Below are 26,464 nucleotides of genomic sequence, written 5' to 3' on the forward strand. Positions count from 1 at the left end.
TCAGGCCTTCATGGTCGAATTGCTGCAAAGAAACCACTACTAAAGGACAACAATAAGATTAGACTTGCTTGGGCCAGGAAACGAGCAATGGACATTAGACTGGTGGAAATCTGTCATTTGGTCTGATTAAAATCTCAAATTTCAACTTTGGCTCCAACCGCTGTGTCACTTTGTGAGACGCAGCGTAGGTGAATGGATGATCTCCGCATGTGTGGTTCCCACCGTGACGCATGGAGAAGGAGGTGTGGGGTTGCTTTTGCCGTTGAACTGTCAAGTGATTTTTTTTTTTTTTTTTTTTTTTTTTTTTTTTTCAAGGCACAATTAACATCCTGGCTACCACAGCATTCTGCAGTGATATGCCATCCCATCTGGTTTGCAGGGCTATTTGACCAAGAAGGAGAGTGATGGAGTACTGCATCAGATGACCTGGCCTCCACAATCACCCGGCCTCAACCGAATTGAGATGATTTGGGATGAGTTGGACCGCGGAGTGAAGGAAAAGCAGCCAACAAGTGCTCAGGATATGTGGGAACTCCTTCAAGACTTTTGGAAAAGCATTCCTGGTGAAGCTGGTTAAGAAAATGCCAAGTGTGCAAAGCTGTCAAGGCAAAGGGTGGCTATTTTTGAAGAATCTCATATATAAAAAATATATTGATTTGTTTAACACGTGTTATTTCATAGTTTTGATGTCTTCACTATTCTACAATGTAGAAAATTGTACAAAATAAAGAAAAACCCTTGAATGAGTAGGTGTGTCCAAATGTTTGACTGGTACTGTGTGTTTTCTCAACAACAGGTTATTGGCAATATCAAAGGTTGCGATGATACAGTTGAAGTCGGAAGTTTACATACACTTAGGTTGGAGTCATTAAAACTCTTTTTTTCAACCACTCCGCACATTTCTTGTTAACGAACTATAGTTTTGGCAAGTCGGTTAGGACATCTACTTTGTGTATGACACAAGTAATTTTTCCAACAGTTGTTTACAGTCACAATTCCAGTGGGTCAGAAGTTTACATACACTAAGTTGACTGTGCCTTTAAACAGCTTGGACAATTCCAGAAAATTATGTACTGGTTTTAAAAGCTTCTGATAGACACATTTTACATAATTTGAAGTTAAAGCTTGGTTGCAAATGGGTTTTCCAAATGGACAATGACCCCAAGCATAATTCCAAAGTTGTGGCAAAATGGCTTAAGGACAACAAAGTCAAGGTATTGGAGTGGCCATCACAAAGCCCTGACCTCAATCCTATAGAGACTTTGTGGGCGGAACTGAAAACGTGTGTGTGAGCAAGGAAGCCTACAAACCTGACTCAGTTACACCAGCTCTGTCAGGAGGACTGGGCCAAAATTCACCCAACTTATTGTGGGAAGCTTTAGGAAGGCTACCTGAAACGTTTGACCCAAGTTAAACAATTTAAAGGCAATGCTACCAAATACTAATTGAGTGTATGTAAACTTCTGGCCAACTGGGAATGTGATGAAAGAAACAAAAGCTGAAATAAATCATTCTCTCTACTATTATTCTGACATTTCACATTCTTAAAATAAAGTGGTGATCCTAACTGACCTTTGACGGGGACTTTTTACTAGGATTAAATGTCAGGAATTGTGAAACTGAGTTTAAATGTATTTGGCAAAGGTGTATGTAAATTCCGACTTCAAATGTATCTAACAGTACAGCTCCCACAATCTTCCTATTGTACATTTCTTTCAACCAATCTTCAGTCATTCGTCAGTGCAGCACATGTTGAGTGCCTTTCTCTATAAGCATGCTGAAAGTCTGTTGTTAATTTGTTTGCAGAGAAATGGAATTGTATTTGGTCAAACACAATGTTTTCCAACAGTTTGCTGAGAGTTGGTAGCAAGCTGATAGGTCTGCTGTTAACCAGAAAAGGCTGCTTTAACACTCTTGGGTAGCGGAATAACTTTGGCTTCCCTCCAGGCCTGAGGACAAAGACTTTCCTCTTGGCTTCGATTTAAAGATATGACACATAGGAGTGGCCGTAGAGTGTGCTACCATCATCAGCATATTAACATCAAAGTTGTCAATGCTAGGTTTGTCATTATTGATCGATGACAATATTGTTTCCACCTCTCCCACACTAACTTTACTAAAATTCCAACTTATATTGCTTTCTTTCAATATTTGTCTTTTTATGTATGAGTAATAATGGCTCACTGTTTGTTGTTGGCATTTCCTGCCTAAGTGTGCTTACTTAGCCAATTAAGTAATCATTAAAATAATTGGAAACATTGGTTTCAGAAACTGCCCGAAACCTATTTAACACAGCGTTTGATTCTGTCTGTTCTCTTCTAGCATTCTTTGCTGACAAAGTACCAGAATGTTCTCTGCAAATTCAGTTCTCCAAATTAATAAAAAATAACCAATCTGAATGCTAAAGTGTGACATGTTTACTCGCATATGTGCCAAATATTTTGCTGTGCATCCTGAAGTAAATATTTCGAGAGTGCCAGTACGGCTAGAATTTTTACATGTATTTTTCATTGTTCTCCTAATTACCTTTTTGTGTGCCTACATTTTTCAACTTAGGTGCTCATGTGTTCCTTGTAAAAAGGTCAGAGTAGAACCTTGAAATGTGTCTGAAGTTGAATATATACATATTTGGTAAAACTGGAAATTATAGCTTGGTACACATACAACGAATGCGATATTTACCATATTGAAACTGATTATATAAATATAGAATTTGAATATTAACCTAAATTGAATTTGAAATCTGAATGCAATATTCATTCAGTGTCAAATTAAAGTTCAATTTATGAATTAAACAATTCCATCTGTACATTAAGAATTATATATATATATATACACACACACACACACACACACACACAACTTAAAAAATATGGAATTCAAATAGTTTCTGTTAATAAAATTCTCCCAACTTCTTGTAGGCCCCACTACTAAGATGAACTTGTTTCAGTCTGTGACCAGTGCCTTGGACAACACTCTCGCCAGCGACCCCACCGCAGGTAATAAAACTGGTCTGGATTGTCATTTAATGTATTCATCAATATCTTGAAAGATATGCGTGAATAAGACATGCAATTTAGAAATATTAGGTTTATGTATTACTGTGTCAATCAATATGAGATGTATCTGTGCTTCAGTCATCTTTGGGGAGGATGTCGCCTTTGGTGGAGTATTTCGTTGTACCGTGGGTCTCCGAGACAAATATGGTAAGAGGCTGAATCCTTTCCCCTTACCATTTTAGACAAATATATCAGTATGTTTGTGCTGATTAATGTTAATGACATTGTGATGCCACCAGATGGCAGCCGAGGACCATTTTCATGCACTTGTTGGTCAAAACTCCAAGTGTGTGTGTGTACATAGACCTATTGGTCAAAACTCCAAAATTGTGTGTTACTTTGCATGTGTGTGTGATAGTCCTGACATAGCTGTGCTTGCTTAGAAATGTGTCTCCTTGCAATCAACAATTGTAAGGAGACACATTTCTACGGAAACTTTTTTCATATAGTAGTAATCATTTTAGTCCGCTATGCCCATGCATACTGTTAGGCTATTCATTGCACAGTTGAATTCCTTCTCTTTATTATCCTAATATGAAATTATGGATTAACTTGTCTGGGTGTACTGCTGCTACAAAGGTGCAGGTTTTGAAATGGCCATTATATCTTTTGTGTGCTGCCTCCTCATCATGTAGAATACTTTACCCTCATCTCCATAATGTGGAAACCAGTCGTGGTTCACCCCTGGCTAGGTGGAAATATATGTGCATTGGCTTTTCCAAAACCTAATCGTCTCCCTCTCTGCTCTCTTTTGTTGTCATTGACGTCAGATGTGTTGACCTTCTGCTAGGGATCATTATTTTTAATCTCATCTAAGGGAGGTAGATGGCGGAGAGGGATTTATCTTTTCTCTCTCTACCATTATACCACATGCAGGTTTATGGGAAGTGTCCTGATCTCTATTTGTGTGGCTGACTGACTCATTCACCCCAGTGATGCATTACTCCGCCACTGAGTAGCGTGCGCACAGGAAGTGTCTCCTGCGCCGTTCACCTGGAAACGACTAGCCACTTCAACCTCGGTCTTTCTATTTCTCCTAAATGAAAATGAGTATCATGAATGACTAGCTAATAGATGCCTCAAACATGTGCAAGTGTAGTGCATAGTCATCAAATGTGAGCTCCAAAAGTGTTTGGACAAATTCACTTATGTGTATTAAAGTAGTCAAAAGTTTAGTATTTGATCCCATATTCCAATGATTAAATCAGGCTTGTGTTTCTACAAACTTGTTGGATGCATTTGCTGTATGTTTTGGTCGTGTTTCAGATTAGTTTGTGCCCAATTGAAATTAATGGTAAATAATGTATTGTGTCATTTTGGAGTCACTTTTATTGTAAATAAGAATAGACTGTTTATGAACACTTCCACATTGAGTGAGAATGTGACAGACGCAAAAAATGCTAACCTCCCCTCTTATCGTAATGGTCAGAGGTTAGCATGTCGTGAGGGTATGATATTTGTGCGTCTAACATTGTCGCTCATCATTATTCACGATTCATTCAGGCCTATCCGTAATCATGGTAGCATCCACATTAATGCAGAAGTGACTCCAAAATTACATAATACGTAATCTGTAACAACCAAAAACAAACAGAAAATGCATCCATCAAGTTTGTAGAGTCACGCTTGATGTAATCATTGCATGCTTGGAATATAGGATCAAATACTAAACTTTTGACTACTTTAATACACAAGTGTATTTGTGGTCCCCTAAAATAGGGTGACTGTAAAAAGCACTGTCATTTCTAAATGGTTCACCCGATATGGATGAAAATACCCTCAAATTAAAGCTGACAGTCTGCACTTTCACACCATAGTCATTGTATCATTTCAAATACAAAGTTCTGGATTACAATTACAGAGCCAAAATGACAGCAAAACATTCTCACTGTCCCCAATACGTTTGGAGCTCACTGTGTCACTCATTGACCTCCAGATTTATTTGTTGTATACTCTGGCTGTGTTTTACAAGTACACAGGATTCTGATTTGACTGACCGGTTGGCCTAATTCTTCATTTCTGAGGGCTTATAGTGCTCTAATGGTGTTCGGTTTATGAGAAGTGGGCACTTGCGGTAAGGACAGAAAAGAGGTTCGGAGGGATCAATGAAAGAAAATACTTGCTCCTTGGCAATTAAACAAAGCAAGGGAACCAAAAGAACATTCCTCCCAAAATGTAGAGCCCCAGTCCTGTGGCTCCCGGTCAAGATTATAGAGTGCAGGATGGAAAAATAGTTTTTGTTTATTATTCAGACTAGGGCTTTTTAGTGCATCACAGCCTAATTTGCTCCAGTTGAGGTGGAGTCCTCTCTCTCTCTCTCTCTCTCTCTCTTTCTCTCTTTCTCTCTTTCTCTCTTTCTTTCTTTCTTTCTTTCTTTCTTTCTTTCTTTCTTTCTTTCTTTCTTTCTTTCTTTCTTTCTTTCTTGATTAAACACACTTATGAAGCAAGTGTTGGGTAGGGGGGCGACTGACAAACCTTGTCATCCATCATGTGCCCTGGCCCTATTACACTGTATTTTGCTTGGATTTCATTCCTAATTGAAAAGGAATGAGTGGATGTTTTTGAAGTGATTAGTCAGCAATGCACAGCATTTAACTCTTTCCTTTGATTGATATGGGTGTGCTGTTATTTGTCGTCATCAGTCCCCTTGATAGATGATAACTGAGTAACCCTCTCCCCTCCTCTTTCTCTCTCCAGGTAAAGACCGTGTCTTCAACACTCCTCTGTGTGAGCAAGGCATTGTGGGATTTGGAATCGGTGCGGCAGTCGCCGGCGCCACGGCCATCGCTGAGATTCAGTTTGCCGACTACATTTACCCTGCCTTCGACCAGGTGAGCCAGTCTGACTGCGCTCTGTGCCACGAAGTGTAGTTTCTCAGTCACTTGTTTGCCTGTTTGCTGACACAGATGTTTTTTATTTGTTATCGTCATTGCCCAGCCTCTCGTGTGACGGGAACAGATTTGATCAGGGACTACTGGGATCCATTTCCCATTTCTGCTTCACTCATGCATATGTTTTTACCTACCAACAAACACCTGCCTCATCTGCATCCATGTCAATCTTGTGTAAATATAATATTTTTCCTAGTGCGTTCTCTGCTCATATGTAATTAGGCTTCCACACAATCAAGTTGTAATCAGACGTTGTCAAAAAAGCAAAACATTATAATTGAGGTGCAATTTGGCCAGATGCCAACCACACACTAGCTTTTAATGCTATCTGCTGATGCATTTCCACTCTAAATAGCACAGCTGTTGTTTGAAAGACCGGAAATTGACACCGGAAATATGCCCGAAATATGCCTCCCTCACTGTAAAAATTTGCTCAAAGAAAACACTAGGGTAGCGAGTCTACCTCAGAAGATAGCAATGGGGCTTTAATGCACTGACCTGGAAAGCGTGCGCTGGGTTCGCTATCCGGCCTTGTCTGTTATGCTGGCACTCGTTTCCAGGCAGCATATCCACATCCCAAAGACCAATGAGTTTCCCTCCCTTGTCAAGGCAACCGAAAAACCGCTGAATGTTGATAATGATGAGATATTTCAGACTGCTGCCATATTGCTACAGAGCAAAATGGCATACACATAGCGCCAGGCACGTTGAGTCACACACACACACACACACACACACACACACACACACACACTCCTCTCTGTACTCTCAATTAAAACGAGGGAGTCCAAAATGGCCCCCAGAGATGCATAAAATCAAGAAAGAATTGTCTACCTGAATATTAGATGAAATAGAGCCTTGGACACCACTAGTGGAAGGGTCAGGTTCTGTCAACTGTGAATACGTAGGGGGGGAGAAATGGTTCTGAAATCAGGTTCCTAGGGACTTGGAGTTTTTCACCTGTTTATATGATAGTCAGAATGTATTGGCAAGTATGAAGTATGCTTGAATATATTAACCATAGACTTAAAAGAACCCTTAGAAGATGTGGTCTTCAATAGTTTTTTGTGGTGGGAAAGGTCAATTGTAGTGTGGTAATATTTTATATAAGTATTTACTGTGCATTCTGAAAGTTCAGACCCCTTCACTTTTTGAACATTTTCTTACGTTACAGCCTTATTATAAAATTGATCAAATATTTTTTTCCTTCCTCAATCTACACACACTACCCCATAATGACAAAGCGAAAACAGGTTTAGACATTTTTGCAAATGTATGAAAAAATATTTAAAAAAACATACCTTATTTACAAGTATTCAGACTCTTTGCTGTGAGACTCAAAATTGTGCTCAAATGCACCCTGTTTCCATTGGTCATCCTTGAGATATCTCATCAACTTGGAGGCCACCTGTGTTACATTCAATTGATTGGACATGATTTGGAAAGGCACACACCTGTCTATATAAAGTCCCTCAGTTTACAGTACATGTCAGAGCAATAACCAAGCCATGAGGTCGAAGGGATTGTTCGTAGAGCTCCGAGCTTTCTGGGAAAGGGTACCAAAAACTTTCTGCAGCATTGAAGGTCCCTAAGTACACAGCCAAGACAGGGCAGGAGTGGCTTCGGAACAAGTCTCTGAATGTCCTTGAGTGGCCCAGCCAGAGCCCGGACTTGAACCCGATCGAACATCGCTGGAGAGACCTGAAAATAACTGTGCAGCAACGTTCCCCATCCAACCTGACAGAGCTTGAGAGGATCTACAGAGAAGAATGGGAGAAACTCCCCAAATACAGGTTTGCCAAGCTTGTAGCGTTATACCAAAGAAGACTCGAGGCTGTAATCGCTACCAAAGGTGCTTAAACAAAGTACTGAGTAAAGGGTCTGAATACTTATGTAAATGTCATATTTCAATTTTTTTTTTTTTTTAACATTTACAAAACAAATAACCTCCTTTTTGCTTTGTCATTATGGGGTATTGTGTGTGTCAAATAGCCACCTGGACTATTTACACTGACACCCCATTTTGTTTTTACACTGCTACTACTCGCTGTTTATTATCTATAAATAGTCACTTTACCCATACCTACATGTACAAATTACCTCAACTAACCTGTACTCCGCACATTGACTTAGTACCGGTACCCCCTGTATATAGCCTTATTATTTTTTTATATATTTTTTTACTTCAGTTAGTAAATATTTTCTTAGCTATTTTTTTAACTACAATGTTGGCTTGTAGGTAAGCATTTCACTGTAAGGTCTACTACACCTGTTGTCTTCGGCGCATGTGACAAATAAAATTTGATTTGAGATTGAGGGGGAGAAAATGTGGAGAAAGTCAATTGGTCTGAATACTTTCTGAATTGTGTGTATATTTATACTCATTAAGAACACCTTTTTCTTATTGAGTTGCCCTCAGCAGACTCAATTTGTTATGGCAAGGAATCTACAAGGTGTCAAAAGTGTTCCACAGGGATGCTGGCCCATGTTGACTCCAATGCTTCCCACAGTTGTCAAGTTGGCTGGATGTACTTTGGGTGGTGGACTATTCTTGATACACACGGGAAGCTGTTGAACATGAAAAACCCAGCTGCGTTGCAGTTCTTGACATAAACCGATGCACCTGGCAATTACTATCATACCCCGTTCAGAGGCACTTAAAACCTGTTATGGCTAGACGTTCCGGTGAAATTCCAGAGCGCAAAATTCAAATTAAATTATTAGAAATATTTAACTTTCATAAAATCACAAGTGCAATACACCAAAATAAAGCTTAACTTCTTGTTAATCCAGCCACCGTTTCAGAATTCAAAAAGTCTTTACGGCGAAAGCAAACCATGCGATTATCTGAGGACAGCGCCCCATCCTTCAAACACATGAAAATCATATTTCAACCAAGCAGGTGCAACACGAAAGTCAGAAATAACTATATAATTCATGCCTTACCTTTGAAGATCTTCTTCTGTTGGCATTCCAATATGTCCCAGAAACATCACAAATGGTAATTTTTGTTCGATAAACTCCTTCTTTATATCCCCAAAATGTCCGTTTATTTGGCACGTTTGATTCAGAAATATACCGGTTCCAACTCGCCCAACATGACTACAAATGATCTAATAAATAACCTGTAAACTTGTTTCAAACAACTTTCCTTAATCCAACTTTAGGTATCCTAAAACGTAAACAATCGATACAATTTAAGACGGAATATACTGTGTTCAATAGCGGATAAAATCAAGTGGAGGGAGCTCCAGGTCGCGCACACCAAACAAAAGAGTCCACTTAGCTTGACACTGACTGAACAGCCCTACTTCTTCATTTCTCAAAGGAGAAACATCAACCAATTTCTAATGACTGACATCTAGTGGAATCCATAGGAACTGCAACCAGGTGCCTCATAAATCTAGTTTCCCATAGAAAAGAGTGACCTCAATTATTTTTTCTGGATGGTTTGTCCTCGGGGTTTCGCCTGCCAAATAAGTTCTCTTATACTCAGACATTATTTTAACAGTTTTAAACTTTTGAGTTTTCTATTCAGATCTACCAATTATATGCATATCCTAGCTTCTGGGCCTGAGTAGCAGGCAGTTTACTTTGGGCACGCTTTTCATCCGACATGAAAATACTGCCCCCTATCCCAAACAGGTTAAATATTTTGTATTGCCCATTCACCCTCTGAATGGCATTCATAAACAATCTATGACTCGAGGCTTAAAAATATATTTTTAACTTGTCCCCTTCATCTACACTGATTTGAAGTGGATGTAACAAGTGACATCAATAAGGAGACGATCATAGCTTTCACCTGGATTCACTTCGTCAGTCTGTCATGGAAAGAGCAGGTGTTCTCAATATTTTGTGCACTCGGTGTATATACCTCACATGCGACCCGTAATAAGACAATGCAATTGGCCTAATTAAAATGTTTATCTGACTCGATTTAACATTATAGTAAAACGATGTGAAATCAAGTATTATGGAATTGTCATGATATGCGAATATCAAAGCAAGTATTATTTAATAACTGTGTAAAATGAATGGATTCACATACAAGGCGTAAAGCTTACGTTACAAGGCAATACCAGGGTGGCAGGTAGCCTAGTGGTTAGAGCGTTGTGCCAGTAACCGAAAGGTTGCTAGATCGAATCCCCGAGCTGACAAGGTAAGAATCTGTCGTTCTGACCCTGAACAAGGCAGTTAACCCACTGTTCCCCGGTAGGCTGTCATTGTAAATAAGAATTTGTACTTAACTGACCTGCCTAGTTAAATAAAGGTTAAATACAAATAAAAAAAATTAACAGAGCATAATTCTAACTTACAAGACAAAGCATGAACTAATCAGACCTACTCAGGGCATGGGCCTAGGCAGCTCACAAATTAAAAATGTCTGTACAACCTTATTCCATGGGTAGGATACTGGAGAAGAGCGAGAACAACAGAACTTCATCCCATTTATACCAGATCTATTCAAAATTCAGTTGTTGCCCAATCCACAGAATTAACCAAAGGTAGTAAAACTAAGATTTCACATCAAACCAGCCAAAATCCTCTAGGAAGCGGGTCACATCTGGGGGGGGGCTGGGTAGTACAATTTTATACAGTGTCGACAGAGTTCACTCTGAACAACTGCAAGTAACCATAGAGATCATACAGCCATATAGCGTTCTATTCAGAAGACACTTTGTTTTATAGAATAACACTATTGCAGCCATGTTTGGTATCTTACACACATTTCAGTAGTCAGTAGTCAGTTCTCTGGTTTCTGTTGGAGAGGTTTGGCCCCTCGGAGGTGGGAAGGGCGTTCTGGTCCTTGGGCATAAATTAGGACCGAGCCTACAAAATCGTGTGAGGTCCAAGTCTTTTTGTTATGGGAGACTGAGGTATTGTTATGAATGTCTAGCTGTGACTGACCAACTTGATGTGTGGTGATGTTATTATTTCTGTATCTCTGTCTGCCCTCAGATTGTAAACGAAGCAGCCAAGTACCGCTATCGCTCCGGCAACCTATTTGACTGTGGGAACCTCACCATCCGGGCACCGTGGGGCTGCGTGGGCCACGGCTCGCTCTACCATTCCCAGAGTCCAGAGGCCTTCTTCGCCCACTGCCCAGGCATCAAGGTTAGACACTCATCCCTATTGCCCCCCCCCCCCATCCTCCACTCACTCACTTCTCCACCTCACGTGTACTCTGTACTCTTAAAGTACCTTATAACCTATTTACTTCTGCACTGCTTGCCCCTTCCTTAATGAGCCTGTCTTTATGGTCTAGGCACACACATCTTTCTCTCTGTATCAGTTAGCAAACCTCTCTCTGCACTTATTACACATATTTTGGTGTAGTCAATCTCCGTGTATGTACCTTGCTAAAACACCTGCTGGACTGTTTGGATTGTTGATTTGATGAGGGTAGAAAAATATCTACCTCAAATTGCTGTTGACCGATTCATGCACCCACTCCCTTCATTTCCAAACCCTGCTGGCTGCTGCATAGTGCTTTACATCCATAGAAATGAAAGGGAAATTGCGCTGTCACCTTTGGTTCAACCGGCTGATCTGTGAGCGAGCGTGTGTGATTAAGCTGGCATTTAAGGCACGTACGCTCGGAGGGAAACGAGTGCGTGCTAAAAATGTCAAATATGATTCACCCCCCCACGCCATCATGAAAGGAATAAAGGTCTAAATTTCTCCTACGCAGCCAAGCACCACAGCACCAGTTAGCACTTTACAGCCATAGTCAATTCAGTAAACATCCTCTTGTGTTTTTCAAAGGTCAAGGTAATAACCACTGCAAGGGGTGAGAGAAGGCTCAAATGTCTAGCTCCGATATAGAGTTAAGCCGTCTTCTGCTTTCCACCCAATTGCACGTTGGTTGGATCTGGGTTGTCTGTGTGCGTACCAGTTGAATAGTATGGTCTGTGTTGGTACAGATACACCCTGTTTGCACTACTAAGTCAAGGCAAGCTGTAACCGTGCTGAAAAAGGACAACGTTCTAAGAAAATGTCCGAGCCAGTACAGTTCAGGTTAGCCCGATTAGTGTGGAAAAGGTGATAGTACAATATCTATGTATTTACGATCTATGTATTTCACTCCAGGTTGTAATACCCAGAGGTCCGGTCCAGTGTAAGGGACTGCTGCTGTCGTGCATCGCAGATCAGAACCCCTGCATATTCTTTGAGCCCAAGATCCTCTACAGAGCAGCGGGTGAGTGAAAAAGCCCATCTGACCCAGGTGATGTGTGTTTTGTAGTCGAGGTGTGTTAACAACAACACGTCTATGCTCACTTTCCTCAAGCATTCTCAATGATCTTCTGTCAGCATTTTTGTCTCCTTGGTGACAGATGGCTTGTTATTGTTGTGCCGTAGCAGAACGGCAAACAAACTATGTCCTGGCTGCTTGGCTCTGGACTGAGTGTGAGTGAGTTCACCAGATTCAATCGCAAGTGTGAACCAGCTGGTCCAAATGAGCCGTAAACTGCTGACAGCCTCTGGCCTGGCCTGTGTCCTGTCCTCTGGCTGTCTGTCCACTCTAGCCCTGGCAGGACTGGCAGCATGCTGCCTCGGGCGCCTGCCTCAGGCCTACATAGTTTTTTTTGTCTTTTAGAGCAGGGATCGACGACAGAATGACCTCTTATTATCCCTTTCAACAAAGCCTATAATTTCCACACATAGCTTTGGGTGATAAGAGTCCATTCAATTAAGTTGTGAGATTGTTTTGATTAAGCCATTAGAAAGTTGTCATGCCCAGAACATTCTTTTTCTTCTCAGGTATTAATACCACTCGGTCCAAAACAAGCCTTATGTCCGTCTTTCCCTCCGTCTCTTCTGGGATTGTGTTCAAATCAAATTTTATTGGTCACATACACGTGATTAGAAGATGTTATTGCGGGTGTAGCGAAATGCTTGTGCTTCTAGCTCTGACAATGCAGTAATATCTAACAACATACAGTTGAAGTTGGAAGTTTACATACACTTAGGTTGGAATCATTAAAACTTGTTTTTCAACCACTCCACAAATTTCTCGTTAAACTATAGTTTTGGTAAGTCGGTTAGGATATCTACTTTGTGCATGATGACACAATTTTTCCAACAATTGTTTCACTTATAATTCATTGTATTACAATTCCAGTGGGTCAAAAGTTTGCATACACTAAGGTGACTGTGCCTTTAAACAGCTTGGAAAATTCCAGAAAATGATGTCATGGCTTTAGAAGCTTCTGATAGGCTAATTGACATAATTTGAGTCAATTGGAGGTGTACCTGTGGATGTATTTCAAGGCCTACCTTCAAACTCAATGCCTCTTTGCTTAAAATCAGCCAAAAATTGTAGAACTCCACAAGTCAGGTTCATCCTTGGGAGCAATTTCCAAATGCCTGAAGGTACCACGGTCATCTGTACAAACAATAGTACGCAAGTATAAACACCATGGGCCCACGCAGCCGTCATACCGCTCAGGAAGGAGACGAGTTCTGTCTCCTAGAGATGAACGTACTTTGGTGCGAAAAGTGCAAATCAATCCCAGAACAACAGCAAAGGACCTTGTGAAGATGCTGGAGGAAACGGGACCAAAAATATCTATATCCACAGTAAAACGAGTCCTGTATCGACGTAACCTGAAAGGCCGCTCAGCAAGGAAGAACCACTGCTCCAAAACCGCCATTAAAAAGCCAAACTACGGTTTGCAACTGCACATAGGGACAAAGATCATACTTTTTGGAGAAATGTCCTCTGTTCTGATGAATCAAAAATAGAACTGTTTGCCCATAATGGCCATCGTTATGTTTGGAGGAAAAAGGGGGTAGCTTGCAAGCCGAAGAACACCATCCCAACCGTGAAGCACGGGGGTGGCAGCATCATGTTTTGGGGGTGTTTTTCTGCAGGAGGGACTGGTGCACTTCACAAAATAGATAATTTCCTCCCTCATGATGCTATGTGGATACATTGAAGCAAAATCTCAAGACATCAGTCAGGAAGTTAAAGCTTCATTGCAAATGGGTCTTCCAAATGGAAATGATGCCAAGCATACTTCCAAAGTTGTGGCAAAATGGCTTAAGGACCACAAAGTCAAGGTATTGGAGTGGCCATGACAAAGCCCTGACCTCAATCCTATAGAAACTTTGTGGGCGGAACTGAAAAAGTGTGTGTGAGCAAGGAAGCCTAGCCTGTCTCCTGGTAGCACCTCCATGCTCTGGACACTACGCTGACAGACACAGCAAACCTTTTTGCGACAGCTCACATTGATGTGCCATCCTGGATGAACTGCACTACCTGAGCCACTTGTGTGGGTTGTAGACTCCGTCTCATGCTACCACTAGAGTGAGAGCACCGCCAGCATTCAAAAGTGACCAAAACATCAGCCAGGAAGCATAGGAACTGAGAAGTGGTCTGTGGTCACCACCTGCAGAACCATTCCTTTTTTGGGGGTGTCTTGCTAATTGCCTATAATTTTCACCTTTAGTCTATTCCATTTGCACAACAGCATGTGAAATTTATTGTCAATCAGTGTTGCTTCCTAAGTGGACAGTTTGATATCATAGAAGTGTGATTGACTTGGAGTTGCATTGTGTTGTTTAAGTGTTCCCTTTATTTTTTTGAGCAGTGTATAAGTAGGAGTGAATTAAGACTTTATACTAATGAACGTGCGATGTCAGAGAGAAACGGACTAAGATACAGTAGAATAGTATAGAAAAATGTATATACATATGAGATGAGTAATGCAAGATATGTAAACATTAAGTGAATGAGAGACCATAGTATAGAATACAGTATATACATATGAGATCAGTAATGCCAGATATGTAAATATTATTAAAGTGACTAGTGTTCCATTCCTTAAAGTGTCAGTGATTCATAGTCTATGCATATAGGCAGCAGCCTCTAATGTGCTAGTGATGGCTGTTTTAACAGTCTTTCTGGATGATAACGGGGTGAACTGGTGGGTAGGGTAGTTTGTCCCCGGTAAAGCATTGGGCTGACCGCACCACCCTCTGGAGAACCTTGCGGTGATACAGCCCGGCTTTCAATCGTGCGTCTGTAAAAGATTGAGGGTTTTAGGTGACACGCCAAATTTCTTTAGCCTCATGAGGTTGAAGAGGCTCTGTTGCGCCGTCTTCACCACACTGTCTGTGTGGGTGGTCCATTTCAGTTTGTCAGTGATGTGTATGCCAAGGAACTTGAAGCTTTCCAACTTCTCCACTGCGGTCGTTGATGTAGATAGGGGGGTGCACCCTCTGCTGTTTCCTGAAGTAGTCCACGATCATCTCCTTTGTTTTGTTTACGTTGAGTGAGAGGTTGTTTTCCAGGCACTACACTCCCAGAGCCCTCACCACCTCCCTGCAGGCTGTCTCGTCATCGCTGGTAATCACGCCTACTACTGTTGTGTCGTCTGAAAACTTGATGATTGAGTTGGAGGCGTGCTTGGCCACGCAGTCATGGGTGAACAGGTAGTACAGGACGGGGCTGAGCATGCGCCCTTGTGGGGCCCCAGTGTTGAGGATCAGCGGAGTGGAGGTGATGTTTCCTACTTTCACCACCTGGGGGTGGCCCGTCAGGAAGTCCAGGACCCAGTTGCACAGGGTGGGGTTCAGACCCAGGGCCTGGAGCTTAATGATGAGCTTGGAGGGTACTATTGTAATAATAATGCTTCTTTCAATCTATGTAATTGATGAAAAAACAAACAACTGTCAAATGCCCGAAGTTGTTAGGTCATTATGTAGATTATTTATGACATGCATGCCACACACAGCCTAGCGGAATGCAGTGCTCAACTGGTAGTTGTGTGGAGCAGCTCACAGAATTAATATGGCAAGACAGCCTGTGTGACTGACACTTAAAAAAAAATGTATTTGACCTTTTATGTAACTAGGCCTGTCAGTTAAGAACAAATTCTTATTTTCAATGACGGCCTAGGAACAGTGGGTTAACTGCCTTGGTCAGGGGCAGAACGGCAGATTTTTACCTTGCCAGCTCGGGGAATTTTGCTCCATCATGGTATGCGCCCCACAAACACACACACACACACACACACACACACACACACACACACACACACACACACACACACACACACACACACACACACACACACACACACACACACACACACACACACACACACACACACACACACACACACACAAACCAGTTCCATGATGAAGCTCCACCATAAATTAATATTAGAAAAGATTTCCCGGATTTCTCTGCCCAGGTTTTCAACAATATTATCTTTCGTCGTGATTTGGCGCCATAGCCCAATGGGGGTTTTAGCTGAGTTAATTTTTTTAATTGCGGGGGGGGCAATAGGGAGCAATACCATCATATATCATTTACATAGTCACGATAGGACACCATCCCACAAGTCCACAGAGATATGGAGGAGTCCAGTTGTTGGGCAGGGCTGAGGTGTAGGAGCTTGAAGGTTGTTTGGCCCCCTAGCAACTGCCCTAGCTACTTGCTTGGCAGCCAATAAGGGCCAGGTCACACAGGTCAGAGAGAGTTTGAGAGGTCAGTTTATGGTACCCATAGACTTTCAGGCACCACTCCCGGTTGGATGGGGAGTGGAGAGTGCAACTTGAAAGGGTTGTGAGGTGCTGGTAAGAGGCACTGTCAGGGAGTTTGTGACACTATGCAACATTCTGCTAAATGTGGAAAGCTATGCTGTCATCAGTGTGCAGTTTATAATGTAGTCATTAACTTGCTTCCAATATAGTAGAATATAGGATATGTGGCAGTGTTGACTCTTTTTGCACCTCTGCCATTTCTATGCATGTCTGAAGTGTATTATTGCCTCAACTGCAGAGGTCTCCAATTACATTCAACCCTGGGTTGATTTATTTTATCCTTGAGCGGATGGTCGGAGAGAGGGAACATAGTTATAAATAATGTATACACTGCTTATTGACCGCCTTTTGGGGAAACCAGCTCTAGTCGGACAGTCACATGGTGAGGTGTACTGTTAGTCACAGTAATATAGTTTAACAATCAAGTTGAATTCTGCCTCTTTAGGGCCTGCAAGGATATGTTTCAGTTTTGCAATGTTCTTGGCATAGAAAAGCAGTTGCCACATTTATTTTTCCACTCCTTATCTTTATTTTGGATGTTAAATTGTGTTTGATGCTTCTCAGGAAGTCAAGAGCAGCCTTTTTTTCCTACTACGGAGTAAAAATCATATGAGCCGTGACACTTACTGTCTCAGTCTCTCAAAATGTGAATTAAATAACACCTCCGCTTTATATATCCCTCAACAAAACCCGAAGTCTTTCTTTCTGTGAGGTTTGTTGTTTCATTTTCAGATGGACTAAACCCAGTTACTTGGAAGTACAGTGGGTTATGCAGGTCCAAATTGTGTACAGAGTCTATGACTCAGTGAGACTTAATGAAACTACGTCAGAGAGGGAGAGATTCGGTGCGTCTCTTTGAGGAGAAATAGACTCTTGTCTGACTAAAATAGTTCCATGGCATACCACCTAATGGATATTTCTCTCCTTTTCTGAAAATATCCCCTAGCTATGTTTCCCATAGCGAAATGACTCAATTTTGTTCCTTTTTTCCCGAACTTGGTGTCAACAATCGCTCGTCTGTTTCACACAGGGCTCTCAGAACTGGTATCAGTTAGGGAATTACTTTCATTTCCGAAAAGCGCAGAAAGCACTACCTCGTGCCGGGTCCTAATCCCTCTGAACGATGCTTGTTTGGATGATGTCATGTAATGTTTTTCATTGAAACAGTCATTTTCTTTTCTTATCAAGCCAGAGGGGATGGAACCACAAGCACTGGCTTTATCAGGACCGTAGTTAAATGTAGGCTAGTTAGTGACAGAGATTCCCAATATTAAGAGAATATGTTTTTATGAAGACTGTTATACATCACCATTGTCACGTGAGCTTATGATCTCACAGCTGGATGTTGAGTGGACTTCCTTTAAGTGAATTGGGGACTGAAAAAGGCTATCACCGCCTGACATTGGTCTTCTTGAGTAAGATCGGTCACTACTACTATAAAATGACTGATGTGGCCTCCCGGGTGGCGCTGTGGTCTAGAGCACTGCATCGCAGTGCTAGCTGCGCCACCAGAGTCTCTGGGTTCGCGCCCAGGCTCTGTCGCAGCCGGCCGTGACCGGGAGGTCCGTGGGGCGACGCACAATTGGCATTGCGTCGTCCGGGTTAGGGAGGGTTTGGCCGGTAGGGATATCCTTGTCTCATCGCGCTCCAGCGACTCCTGTGGCGGGCCGGGCGCAGTGCGCGCTAAACCGTGGGGGCGGGTGCACGGTGTTTCCTCCGACACATTGGTGCGGCTGACTTCCGGGTTGGAGGCGCGCTGTGTTAAAGAAGCAGTGCGGCTTGGTTGGGTTGTGCTTCGGAGGACGCATGGCTTTCGACCTTCGTCTCTCCCGAGCCCGTACGGGAGTTGTAGCGATGAGACAAGATACTAATTACTAGCGATTGGATACCACGAAAATTGGGGAGAAAAGGGGATAACATTTAAAAATAAATTAATAATAAAAAATAATAAAACAAATGACTGATGTGTCACGGTCTGAAACGGGCAAGCTATGTACACCAGAGGAGGTTGATGAATTCCAGTCAACAGTAGTTCACTGTTTTGTTCGTTGGTGGCAGGGGTGGGATTTTACTTTGATGCTAATTGTGGCTTTCTGTGTAAGGTTAACTTAGTAGTTTACTGTATACGTACGTATTAGAAGTATCTCAAGATGTTCCGAGAGAGAAATCATTTGAGATTCCATCATTGGAGTTGGTATTTTGAAAGAGTGCATTTTCCTTTTCCAATTCCACATCTTTCTAAATAACCCTGAGGATTAGATGACTTGCTCTGAGAGATACCGATTAACCAAAAAAATAAGCAGCCTCTCATCCCTGACATCACTTAAATCTGGAAGCCATTTAATTGTAAATAAATGTCCCATGTGGCCTATAGGTGAATCTATGATTCATTTGAACCATGTACCAGCACACTCACTGACTTCAGGATCGGGTTGGAAAAAGGCTTGCCAGAGGTAGCTCTTTTGACTCGTTTGAAATTGACGCCGGCAGCCTGTTTCTTAACTAGAGGGGGAATGGGTGGAAGTCATCCCGACTGTTCCAGGAAGTGTAGAGTGGAGTCGGAAACCGTAATGTCTGCCTTGAGTATCAATAGTACGCCCAGTGACTGTTGCAGTTCACGTGTCACCTTGCAAGAGACTTTTAAAGAGCACCCGTCTCCCCACTGAACACCCACACACACACCTTCTGAAGGTCTCGCTTGTCGGGGTCAAAGTTGCGTATGATGAGCGCCAAAGACCTTTGTAATGTTGTTACCAAATAACTACATAATAGGCTATGTTGGTGCCTCAGGTTTTGTTTTGCCACCAAGTGTTTAGGAACTCCAAGATTACTACAAATAGGGTGCCAAAGGGTCGGATGCATGAATATAATGTCCCTTGTGTGTGGAATGCATTTGAACTATATCCTGTCCCGCAAATGTTTTGTCCACTTTGATCAGGGTGACCGGCCTATAGTTGTTCACTAGATATTGTTAGCGCATAGATTTATTTTCTTTATTAATAATAATATGCCATTCTGCAGACGCTGTTATCCAAAGCGACTTAGTCATGCGTGCAGAAATGTTAGGTTTTGGTGGTCCCGGGAATTGAACCCACTATCCTGGTGTTGCAAGCGTCCTGCTCTACAAACATAGCAACAGAGGACCATAGAGAGGTGCGCACACAAGGCTCCTTGTGATTGATGAGGTCTGGAAAAAGCATCTCAAATGGGCCAGAGACTTTGTTCCTAACTGGAAGCACAGATTGTAGGCTTTAATTTGTGAGTGTGACGGTTATTTCCCTTGTCATCCACTCCATCATTGAGCTCTACGGGTGGTTATGGACCATCGTTTGACAGAGCAACCACAGTTGGCCATAACAGAGTGATTAATGTGTGTTCGGAATTGACCCCCAATTATATTCCTAGCGTGTGTAGTACTGTAGTTGCGTATGTGCACCAGGTCATGTTGGCCGTACTGATAAGATACTTGGGCTCATTCTAAAAATATATATATTCTCCTTCACTGCACTGATCTGCAAGATTAGCTTCCACCATAGGGTGTCACCTGTCAACTAATTTACAATCAGTGCGGATGAAGGGGAGGAGATGAGAGTACAGGTTTTGAAACAATTGAGATAGAGGTCGTGTTTGTTTTTTCTTTGTTTGCTTTGCAGTGGAGCAGGTCCCTACAGAGGCCTACACCATCCCACTTTCGCAGGCCGAGGTAATACAGGAAGGAAGTGACGTCACTCTGGTCGCGTGGGGAACACAGGTGAGACGTGGAAGAAGGAGCAATGGGTTGATTCTACATACTCGAGCCATAGAGGAGATGGAGCTACATAAATATCTATTTATGAATGTGCATGAGTCATGACCTTAGCCAGAAGTCATTGTTTATGGCATGCAGGCGGGCAGAGTAGGGACATCCGCGTTACATCTTGGGTCTTTGACATTTCTTAATCCGACAGGGACGAGCCATGGATTACCTCCTAGCTCCATCACAAGCCCACGCCTCTCAACAGGGGCTTTCTCACCAGGGGTTGGTGGTTTATCGTGTCTACACTGACGTCTCCACTGGACCGATGCTGCTGCACAGTGTTAACAGTCCACGTCTACACAAGGCCTTCCATTGTCTTCAACTCCTGTCCCCCTGATTTATTTTCCTGAGCAGAGGATTATGGTCTCTATAGCGCTCTTGGTGTCGTTGCCCCTTACAAAGATTATGCTACCCACTTAACGGGCTTAACCCACCCAGAGAAGGAGACTAATGTAGGTACAGCTGAAGAGCAGAGGGGGGTCTAAGCCTGAGGGCCGGGAATGACTGGGAAATCAACTCCTTCAAAGCCGTGATTTTGCAAAGATGAAAAATCCACCCAAGTAGTCGAAATCGGGGCTTTTTAAAATGCCACCCCATTACTCCGGTAATCCATCAGCCTTCCATGGACGAGTGAAAAGAAAACAATTCCCAGCAAGTGGAGCGGTCGGAACTGCGCCTAGAACCTGCCGTGAAGGTCTGCTAATGAGCGTAACAGAGTTTCATTTTGCCAGTCCTGAAAATCCCTACTGATATATTGTAAAGTTTCAGAGGACCGTTGGCATTTTATTGAACACTTTAAACCTGTTCATATCTTGACAGATGTACTAGGCTATATCATTGCTTCAGCAATATTCAGTATATTAGTAGTCATCTCTAGCAAGGTTGACTAACACCAGAATAGAATATTTATCTTTTTAATATGCCTCTTCTAGACCCGTGTCTATATGGGCTAGAAGCCTATAGATTGCTGTGTTCCTTTTTTATCAATTGGCGGTCAGATTTATGACTCATGACTATCATTCAAGACCCACACATTAATAGATTTTATTCATTAACCCTCACACACATTCATAGACGAACTCAAAGCCCTGATGCACAGCTTAGGGATAACGATGGAGCCAGTATGTCCTGTTGTTAGATTGCCGGTTATTCACAGGCACAGCAGTCATTATCTGGAAATGGACAGCTTTCTAATCTGCCAATAAACATGGAGTCTATCCAAGCAACTTTCTCCATTAGTCCAAACGGACTTGAAAGTTAATAAGGGGTGCTGTGCAGTGGTTTTCTGCTGACTCTAAAAGGGGTTCTTGATGGTATTATGAAGTGTTCTAAAATCCATTCTGGATTAGAATGGTATACATGATCTTGATCGCTGACTCCTGCCTTGCAGATCCATGTGCTGAGGGAAGTGGCTAACATGGCTCAGGAGAAGCTGGGTGTGTCTTGCGAACTCATAGATCTACAGACCATCTTGCCTTGGGACACTGAGACTGTTTGCAAGGTAAGACGCATGCTAGGTTATATAATTTGCCTACACACACACACACACACACTCAGGGTTGGGTAGGTTACTTTCTAAATGTAATACTTTAGTTACTAGTTACTTGTCCAAAATTATTAGCAGTAACTTAACTTTTGGATTACCCAAACTCAGTAACGTAATCTGATTACTTTCAGTTACTTTTAGATTGCTTTCCCCTTAAGACAATAGAAGACAAGACTCCCTCAAACGTCAAATCAAAATAAAATTGTATTTGTCACATGCTTTGTAAACAACCTTTGTAGACTAACTGTGAAATGCTTACTTACAGGCCCTTCCCAACAATGCAGAGAAAAATATAGAAACAATTATAGCACAAGGAATAAATGAGTAACAATAACTTGGCTATATAAACAGGGTAACCTTACCGAGTAGATGTGCAGTGGTTCCGAGGTAAATATGTACATATACGTAGGGGTGAAGTGTCTAGGCACAGGATAATTAATCAGCGCTGGTAGCAGCAGCATATGTGACGATTCAAAAGAGTTAGTGCGAAAGATGATTACTATTGTGGCTTGGGGTAGAAGTTGTTTAGGGTCCTGTTTGGTTCCAGACTTGGTGCATCGGTGCCACTTGCCATGCGGTAGCAGAGAGAAAAGTCTGTGTCTTGAGTGGCTGGAGTCTTTGAAAATGTATAGGTCCTTCTTCTCACACCGTCTGGTATAGAGGTCCTGGATGGCAGGGAGCTTGGCCCCAGTGATGTACTGGGTCATATGCACTACCCTCTTTAGCGCCTTGCGGTCGGATGCCAAGCAGTTACCATACCAAGCGGTAATGAAGCCAGTCAAGATGCTCTCAGTGGTGAAGCTATACAAGGTTTTGCGGATCTGAGATCCCATGCCAAATCTTTTAAACTTTTTTATTCCATAGGCTGGGATCCGCCGTATGCAGCTGAGGCAAGAGCGCATTTTTCACAGGCTGTCCACTGGCCTCAAAAATGATTGATATGCAGCTTAAACTTCTTCAATTCAGCCATTGACTTATACATATCCAATTGTGAACAGCCATCCACAATTGCCACAATAAGTAAGGCGCAAATGGCTAGATGAGAGGGCAGCAGTGTGATTTACATCAATGTGCTATGTAGATCTTAATAATATGTAGCCCGTAGGCTACATCACTGCTGTAGTCCTTACCCTTAGCGTTTTTATTTAGATTGGATCATCTTTGGATGCCGACAGCGGTTGCACTATTGGAAGACATGGCTTGGACAGTATGCTACAAAATCCTATTCCTGCTCTTTTCCCGCGATCCCTCAAACACATTTGGTGTGTCATCATAGTGGTCTCTGATTTATGGTCAGACTTCCTCAGGCGGAACAAAAAACATGGCTGAGGATTATTTCTGTCTAATTAAACTCTTGTTGATTGGCTCCCCAGTGTGTGGGCCTATCCCCTCCAGGCACACTGATGGCTGCACCCCTGCCCAGTCATGTGAAAGCCATAGATTAGGGCCTAATTTATTTATTTCAATTGACTCATTTCCATATTTGAACTAATTCAGTAAAATCTTTCTAAATTGTTGCATGTTGCGTTTTTATATTTTTGTTCAGTGTAGTTGATGATCCCTGCAGTAGACTGTGTAATTTAGCACTTACATTTCCCTTCAATGTGGCACAGAAACCATGTTATATTTCTCTACAGTGCAGTTTCTGCCGTTCATGATTGATTGAATTCCAACTTCATTCTCCCACCGCTGGTATGATTTCATTAGGGCTGTATTTCTACTTTGCCGCACGATTAAAGTAACTGTAGCACTCACTCGTGTTATTATGTAACGTAAGAGAGAAACTGTTTTGTTAGCCTTTCAAAGTATTCTAATGATGTCTTGAGTTTAAAGTTATGGTCCATTCAAGCCCAGAGGAATGGGAGGAGAGGAGGTAAGCAAGGCCTGTATATTTTGTCTACGTACAGTGTCTTCAGAAAGTATTTCAACCCCTTGACCTTTTCCACATTTTGTTGTCACAGCTGGAATTTAAAAAAAAAAATATATATATATATATATATATATACACTGCTCAAAAAAATAAAGGGAACACTTAAACAACACAATGTAACTCCAAGTCAATCACACTTCTGTGAAATCAAACTGTCCACTTAGGAAGCAACACTGATTGACAATAAATGTCACATGCTGTTGTGCAAATGGAATAGACAAAAGGTGGAAATTATAGGCAATTAGCAAGACACCCCCAAAAAAGGATTGATTCTGCAGGTGGTGACCACAGACCACTTCTCAGTTCCTATGCTTTCTGGCTGATGTTTTGGTCACTTTTGAATGCTGGCGGTGCTCTCACTCTATTGGTAGCATGAGACGTAGTCTACAACCCACACAAGTGGCTCAGGTAGTGCAGTTCATCCATGATGGCACATCAATGCGAGCTGTGGCAAAAAGGTTTGCTGTGTCTGTCAGCGTAGTGTCCAGAGCATGGAGGCGCTACCAGGAGACAGGCCAGTACATCAGGAGACGTGGAGGAGGCCGTAGGAGGGCAACAACCCAGCAGCAGGACCGCTACCTCCGCCTTTTTGCAAGGAGGTGCACTGCCAGCGCCCTACAAAATGACCTACAGCAGGCCACAAATGTGCATGTGTCTGCTCAAACGGTCAGAAACAGACTCCATGAGGGTGGTATGAGGGCCCGACGTCCACAGGTGGGGGTTGTGCTTACAGCCCAACACCGTGCAGGACGTTTGGCATTTGCCAGAGAACACCAAGATTGGCATATTCGTCACTGGCGCCCTGTGCTCTTCACAGATGAAAGCAGGTTCACACTGAGCACCTGAGCACATGTGACAGACGTGACAGAGTCTGGAGACTCCGTGGAGAACGTTCTGCTGCCTGCAACATCCTCCAGCAAGACCGGTTTGGCGATGGGTCAGTCATGGTGTGGGGTGGCATTTCTTTGTGGGGCCGCACAGCCCTCCATGTGCTCGCGAGAGGTAGCCTGACTGCCATTAGGTACCGAGATGAGATCCTCAGACCCCTTGTGAGACCATATGCTGACACATGCACATTTGTGGCCTGCTGGAGGTCATTTTGCAGGGCTCTGGCAGTGCACCTCCTTGCACAAAGGCGGAGGTAGCAGTCCTGCTGCTGGGTTGTTGCCCTCCTACGGCCTCCTCCACGTCTCCTGATGTACTGGCCTGTCTCCTGGTAGCGCCTCCATGCTCTGGACACTACGCTGACAGACACAGCAAACCTTTTTGCCACAGCTCGCATTGATGTGCCATCCTGGATGAACTGCACTACCTGAGCCACTTGTGTGGGTTGTAGACTCCGTCTCATGCTACCACTAGAGTGAGAGCACCGCCAGCATTCAAAAGTGACCAAAACATCAGCCAGGAAGCATAGGAACTGAGAAGTGGTCTGTGGTCACCACCTGCAGAATCACTCCTTTTTTGGGGGTGCCTTGCTAATTGCCTATCATTTCCACCTTTTGTCTATTCCATTTGCACAACAGCATGTGAAATGTATTGTCAATCAGTGTTGCTTCCTAAGTGGACAGTTTGATTTCACAGAAGTGTGATTGACTTGGAGTTACAATGTGTTGTTTAAGTGTTCCCTTTATTTTTTTGAGCAGTGTATATTTTTTTGTCACTGGCCTACACACAATAGCAATAATGTAGAATTAAGTTATTTAAAAAAAAATTGAACAAATTAATAAAACAATGAAAAGCTGAAATGTATACAGCCCATTTGTTATGGCAAACCTAAATAACTTCAGGAGTAAAGATTTGCTAACAAGTCCCTTGATAAGTTGCATGGACATTCAACATTTTTTAATGACTACCTCATCTCTGTACCCTACACATACAATTATCTGTAAGGTCCCTCAGTCGAGCAGTGCATTTCAAACACAGATTCAACCACAGACCAGGGAGGTTTTCCAATGCCTTGCAAAGAAGGGCACCTGTTGGTAGATGGGTAAAAAAGAAGAATAATTAGACATTAACTATCCCTTTGAGCAGGGTGAAGTTATTAATTACACTTTGGATGGCATATCAATACACCCAGTCACTACAAATGTACAGGCATCCTTCCTAACTCAGTTGCCTGAGAGGAAGGAAACCCATTCAGGGATTTCACTGAGGCCAATGATGACTTTAAAACAGTTATGGAGTTTAATGGCTGTGATGGGAGAAAAATGAAGTTGACTCAACAACATTGTAGTTACTCCACAATACTAACCTAATTGACAGAGGGAAAAGAATGCCTGTACAGAATTAAACTATTCCAGAACATGCATCCTGTTTGCAACAAGGCACTTAAGTAATACTTCAAAAAAATTGGCAATGCAATTCATTTTTTGTCCAGAATACAAAGTGTTATGTTTGAGGCAAATCCAATGTAACAAATTACTGAGTACCACTCTCCATATTTTCAAGTATAGTGGTGGCTGCATCATGTTATGGGTATGCTTGTAATCGTTAAGGATTGGGGAGTTTCAGGCAAAAAAAATGAGGAATAGAGCTGAGCACTGGCAAAATCCTAGAGGGGAAAAAATCAATGGCAAGACCTGAAAATGGCTCTCTAGCAATGATCAACAACCAATAATGGGCAAATGTTGCACAACCCAGGTGTGAAAAGCTCTTAGAGACTTACCCAGAAAGACTTACAGCTGT

At 42.4% G+C, this 26,464-nt stretch overlaps 1 protein-coding gene across 1 annotated transcript in view; it reads left to right on the top strand.

Annotated features, from left to right (window-relative positions):
• LOC129857783 (2-oxoisovalerate dehydrogenase subunit beta, mitochondrial-like) overlaps positions 1 to 26,464 on the top strand; it is an 89,014-nt gene that overhangs the window by 7,821 nt on the left and 54,729 nt on the right. Inside the window, exons 2-8 of the mRNA XM_055926340.1 lie at positions 2,922 to 2,999; positions 3,138 to 3,206; positions 5,757 to 5,890; positions 10,913 to 11,068; positions 12,044 to 12,152; positions 20,161 to 20,258; positions 21,694 to 21,804. Coding sequence (XP_055782315.1) covers positions 2,922 to 2,999; positions 3,138 to 3,206; positions 5,757 to 5,890; positions 10,913 to 11,068; positions 12,044 to 12,152; positions 20,161 to 20,258; positions 21,694 to 21,804 — 755 coding nt within the window. The remainder of the gene's footprint in view (positions 1 to 2,921; positions 3,000 to 3,137; positions 3,207 to 5,756; positions 5,891 to 10,912; positions 11,069 to 12,043; positions 12,153 to 20,160; positions 20,259 to 21,693; positions 21,805 to 26,464) is intronic.

Source organism: Salvelinus fontinalis, chromosome 6, assembly GCF_029448725.1.
Source record: "Salvelinus fontinalis isolate EN_2023a chromosome 6, ASM2944872v1, whole genome shotgun sequence".
In the NCBI taxonomy this organism is placed as follows: Eukaryota; Metazoa; Chordata; class Actinopteri; order Salmoniformes; family Salmonidae; genus Salvelinus; species Salvelinus fontinalis.